This window comes from Oryza sativa, chromosome 8, assembly GCF_034140825.1.
Source record: "Oryza sativa Japonica Group chromosome 8, ASM3414082v1".
Lineage (NCBI taxonomy): Eukaryota > Viridiplantae > Streptophyta > Magnoliopsida > Poales > Poaceae > Oryza > Oryza sativa.
In genome coordinates, this window is record NC_089042.1 from 22,459,460 (window position 1) to 22,465,000 (window position 5,541).

Here is a 5,541-nt window from a genome sequence, read left to right on the forward strand (position 1 = left end):
CTATCTTTGCCGAGATATACGGTTCTTTTTTTTTGCCAGTATGTATTACTTATTTCAGTATATACTACTACTTGTTGAAGGAGTATATATATATATTTCTTTTAGTATATACCATTTTTCTTGAGTTAGTAACAGTATATATTTTTAAGTACATATACTATTCTTTTTGTCAGTAGCAGTATATACGTTCTGACTACATGCTGTTTTTTTAGTCAATACCAGTATACAGCTATTTTTAAGTACATACTATTTTTCAAGTCTGTAACAGTATATACCTTTTTTATTTAGTACATACTATTTTTTAACTCTGTAATAGTATATACCTTTTTTTATTTATTAGTACATACTGTGTTTTAAGTCAATAGTAGTATATACTTTTTTTTAAGTATATACTGTTTTTTATGTTAGTAGCAGTATATAAATACTGTTTTTGAATGTTAGTAGCCGTACATAGTATATTTTTAAAGTTAGTAGCGGTATATTTATTTTTTTACTCCAGTACACACCAGCACAAACTATACTGGGCTCCGTGGATGTATGATGATCCAAAAGTGTCAGTATCAGTATTTGTTCTCAAAGATTCAAAAAAGCGAAATGTATTTCCAAATTAAAAAGAACAAGTGAAGCTGATTACAAAGACAAAGTACAGTCCATACTCCACTGTAACACAGATCTGATTTTTTTTAGTAATATATACCCGATTCTGCCAAATCACAATCTCTAAACAAGAACTTTTTCCCATTGCACATATGGGCTGGTATCGCTGGGTTGAGTTAAGGTCGTTAATGTGTTCTGCCGCCGGGTGGCTGCCGTCTGCAAGAAAGAAATCAGGACCTTAATCATTCAATGAACAGAAGAATAAATTAGATTGACATTGAAAAGAATGCAATCCAAACCACCAAAATCACGGGGGAAAAATTCTACGCATCCAGAACATAAACTCTCGTACACAGCTTGTAGATCTAAACAGAAAAATGAAATCTGCTCGAAAAACAGAAAAATGAAAGGGATCCTCGATATGAACGAAAATGCAAGGAAAATACGAACACCATGCCGACATCAATCACCTGGTGCTGGTGTACATCGTGCCGTCACGCTGTTCTCCATGGCGTTCTGCCGTCGGCCTGCAGCCCTGCACTGCTAGCTCTCCATGGTACGTGTACATGGTTCTAGCTCGCATCGGCATGACTGCAAAAACAGAATGGAAGATGAAGATGGATTACATCTGAACTTTAGCATCATTTCATTCGTCGGACATTAGGATACAGATCTACACATCAAACACACTAACCACAGAAGCCATCATCAGGGATTTGAGATCAGGAGTTCGGCGCCGCTGTTTTTATGGATGAGCCACTGCACAGGAGTACGCCGGTGATTACGAAGGGGCACGCATGCCGTGAAACCTGGACGAAGAGCCGGGCTGGCGGCGGCGCCGTCTCTGCTATTTCGATGGATGGGGTTGGATCTGCCTGCGCATCGCTTAGAAAGACGGGTTGTGCTAGCCGCCATCGCAGCACACGGCTGGCGAAGAATCGATGTTGGATCGACATCGTCGTCCGGGGATCGCCACTGCCACCGCCGGCTCGTCACCTGGATGAATGCATATACCCGGTGTTAAATCCCAGATTAAACGGTTTGACTAGCCCGAATATACCGTGATCAGTTTTTAATCGCAATTTTTTTAACACGAAAAACTAAAACGGGTTTGCCTGCTAAACCCGGTAGCACACATGAGATTGGGATGGATTAATCAACGGTGGATGGGAGAGGGAGTACATACTCCATAGGAGTTGGAGTATAGAATCATTTTCTGTGTGGGTGAAAAACTTAAATTTCCTAGACAATATTTCGTCTACCCACTACTCTTTCAGGAGTACATTTATGTGTTTGCCCATGATTATGGATTAAATGGTTCCGAACTTGTCGAAATTATTGGTTCTAATAACAAGAAATTTAGTTCACTACTTGTGAAACGGTTAATGATTCGAATGTATCAGCAGAATTTTTGGATTAATTTGGTTAATCATCCTAACCAAGATCGATTATTGGATTACAACAATTTTTTTTATTCTGAGTTTTATTCTCAGATTCTATCTGAGGGGTTTGCGATCGTTGTAGAAATCCCATTCTCGCTACGAGAACAGTCTTGTCCGGAAGAAAAAGAAATACCAAAGTTTCAGAATTTACGATCTATTCATTCAATATTTCCTTTTTTAGAAGACAAATTTTTGCACTTACATTATCTAGCACATATAGAAATACCCTATCCTATCCATTTGGATATCTTGCTTCAACTCCTTCAATACCGGATCCAAGATGTTCCATCCTTGCATTTATTGCGATTCTTTCTCAACTACTACTCGAATTGGAATAGTTTTATTACTTCAATGAAATCCATTTTTATTTTGAAAAAAGAAAATAAAAGACTATTTCGGTTCCTATATAACTCTTATGTATCAGAATATGAATTTTTCTTGTTGTTTCTTCGTAAACAATCTTCTTGCTTGCGATTAACTTCTTCCGGAACCTTTCTGGAACGAATCATCTTTTCTAGGAAGATGGAACATTTTGGGTTAATGTACCCTGCTTTTTTTCGGAAAACCATATGGTTCGTTATGGATCCCCTTATGCATTATGTTCGATATCAAGGAAAGGCAATTCTTGCATCAAAAGGAACTCTTCTTTTGAAGAAGAAATGGAAATGTTACCTTGTCCGTTTGTGGCAATATTCTTTCTCTTTTTGGACTCAACCGCAAAGGATCCATCTAAACCAATTAGAAAACTCTTGCTTCGATTTTCTGGGGTACTTTTCAAGTGTACCAATAAATTCTTTGTTAGTAAGGAATCAAATGCTGGAGAATTCATTTCTAATAGATACTCAAATGAAAAAATTCGATACCAAAGTCCCTGTTACTCCTCTCATTGGATCTTTAGCAAAAGCCCAATTTTGTACTGGATCGGGGCATCCTATTAGTAAACCAATTTGGACCGATTTATCGGATTGGGATATTCTTGATCGGTTTGGTCGGATATGTAGAAATCTTTTTCATTATCACAGTGGATCTTCAAAAAAGAAGACTTTGTATCGACTAAAGTATATACTTCGACTTTCATGCGCTAGAACTTTAGCTCGTAAACATAAAAGCACGGTACGAGCTTTTATGCAATGGTTGGGTTCGGTATTTTTAGAAGAATTTTTTACGGAAGAAGAGCAAGTTTTTTCTTTGATGTTCGCCAAAACAACTTACTTTTCTTTCCGTGGATCGCACAGTGAGCGTATTTGGTATTTGGATATTCTCCGTATCAATGATCTGGTGAATCCTCTTAATTAATCATTAAACAAAACTAATAAACTAGAAATGATTGATAAATGATCAAGGTAAAACTTTCACAGTTTCCATTCTGAAATGTTCTCTGTACTATAATAAATAGTAAGTGAATCAACTTACTACTAAAAAAATTAGTAGACTTCCTCTTCGGAATAGAAATAGCCTATTTCTACATAGGGAAAGTCGTGTGCAATGAAAAATGCAAGCACGATTTGGGGAGAGGTTTTTTCTCTATTGTAACAAGGAATAATTATCTACTCCATCCGACTAGTTCCGGGTTCGAGTCCCGGGCAACCCATATGGAAACTAGAAAGGAGCAATCTGAGTTTTGATTTTTCACTCACTTCATTTACAAAATTTTTTGGTTTGGTAAATTTTGTTGTATGGATATACAACTGTCGGGGCTGGCTTGGTTGACATTGGTATATAGTCTATATTATACTGTTAAATAACAAGCCTTCTATTATCTTTCTAGTTAATACGTGTGCTTGGGAGTCCTTGCAATTTGAATAAACCAAGATCTTACCATGACTGCAATTTTAGAGAGACGCGAAAGTACAAGCCTGTGGGGTCGCTTCTGCAACTGGATAACTAGCACCGAAAACCGTCTTTACATCGGATGGTTCGGTGTTTTGATGATCCCTACCTTATTGACCGCAACTTCTGTATTTATTATCGCCTTCATCGCTGCCCCTCCAGTAGATATTGATGGTATTCGTGAGCCTGTTTCTGGTTCTTTACTTTACGGAAACAATATTATCTCTGGTGCCATTATTCCTACTTCTGCGGCGATCGGATTGCACTTTTACCCAATTTGGGAAGCTGCATCTGTTGATGAGTGGTTATACAATGGTGGTCCTTATGAGCTAATTGTTCTACACTTCTTACTTGGTGTAGCTTGTTATATGGGTCGTGAGTGGGAACTGAGTTTCCGTCTGGGTATGCGTCCTTGGATTGCTGTTGCATATTCAGCTCCTGTTGCAGCTGCTACTGCTGTTTTCTTGATTTACCCTATTGGTCAAGGAAGTTTCTCTGATGGTATGCCTTTAGGAATATCTGGTACTTTCAACTTTATGATTGTATTCCAGGCAGAGCATAACATCCTTATGCATCCATTTCACATGTTAGGTGTAGCTGGTGTATTCGGCGGTTCCCTATTCAGTGCTATGCATGGTTCCTTGGTAACCTCTAGTTTGATCAGGGAAACCACTGAAAACGAATCTGCTAATGAGGGTTACAGATTTGGTCAAGAGGAAGAAACTTATAATATTGTGGCCGCTCATGGTTATTTTGGCCGATTAATCTTCCAATATGCTAGTTTTAACAACTCTCGTTCTTTACACTTCTTCTTGGCTGCTTGGCCTGTAGTAGGGATTTGGTTCACTGCTTTAGGTATTAGTACTATGGCTTTCAATCTAAACGGATTCAATTTCAACCAATCTGTAGTTGATAGCCAAGGTCGCGTTATTAATACTTGGGCTGATATCATCAACCGTGCTAATCTTGGTATGGAAGTAATGCACGAACGTAATGCTCACAACTTCCCTCTAGACCTAGCTGCTCTTGAAGTTCCATCTCTTAATGGATAAGGCTTTTCTGCTAACATATAGCAATTTTTGAAGAAAGGAAAGCTAGAAATACCCAATATCTTGCTGAAGCAAGATATTGGGTATTTCTTTTTTTTTTATTTTGAATCTTTCTATTCTGAATTCAGTTAACGACGAGATTTAGTATCCTTTCTTGCACTTTCATAACTCGTGAAATGCCGAGTTGGTACGAATTCCCCCAATTTGCGACCTACCATAGGATTTGTTATGTAAATAGGTATATGTTCCTTTCCATTATGAATCGCGATTGTATGGCCAACCATTGCGGGTAGAATGCTAGATGCCCGGGACCACGTTACTATTGTTTCTTTCTCCTCCTTCATATTGACCTTTTCTATTTTTGCCAATAAATGATGAGCTACAAAAGGATTCGTTTTTTTTCGTGTCACAGCTGATTACTCCTTTTTTTCCATTTTAAAGAGTGGCATTCGATGTCCAATATCTCGATCGAAGTATGGAGGTCAGAATAAATAGAATAATGATGAATGGAAAAAAGAGAAAATCCTTTAGCTGGATAAGGGGCGGATGTAGCCAAGTGGATCAAGGCAGTGGATTGTGAATCCACCATGCGCGGGTTCAATTCCCGTCGTTCGCCCATCCCA

General features: G+C 38.2%; 2 protein-coding genes across 2 annotated transcripts in view; one reads left to right on the forward strand and one right to left on the reverse strand.

Moving 5' to 3' along the window:
• The first annotated feature begins 1,874 nt into the window (after nt 1-1,874).
• Nucleotides 1,875-4,957, forward strand: LOC112936210 (maturase K). The gene has a single exon (XM_026020005.2). It carries the CDS (start codon nt 1,983-1,985, stop codon nt 3,333-3,335), a length of 1,353 nt encoding a protein of 450 aa, XP_025875790.2. The 5' UTR covers nt 1,875-1,982; the 3' UTR covers nt 3,336-4,957.
• LOC112936211 (large ribosomal subunit protein uL2cz/uL2cy) overlaps nt 3,783-5,541 on the reverse strand; it is a 9,174-nt gene continuing 7,415 nt past the window's right edge. Inside the window, exon 4 of the mRNA XM_066303782.1 lies at nt 3,783-5,541. This exon is cut by the window's right edge and continues 491 nt beyond it. The gene's annotated coding sequence lies outside the window, so the exon portion shown is untranslated.

Bases quoted from the DNA above. Each gene is read 5' to 3' on its own strand.
- LOC112936210 (XM_026020005.2), top strand. From the start codon at position 1,983: ATGATTCGAATGTATCAGCAGAATTTTTGGATTAATTTGGTTAATCAT.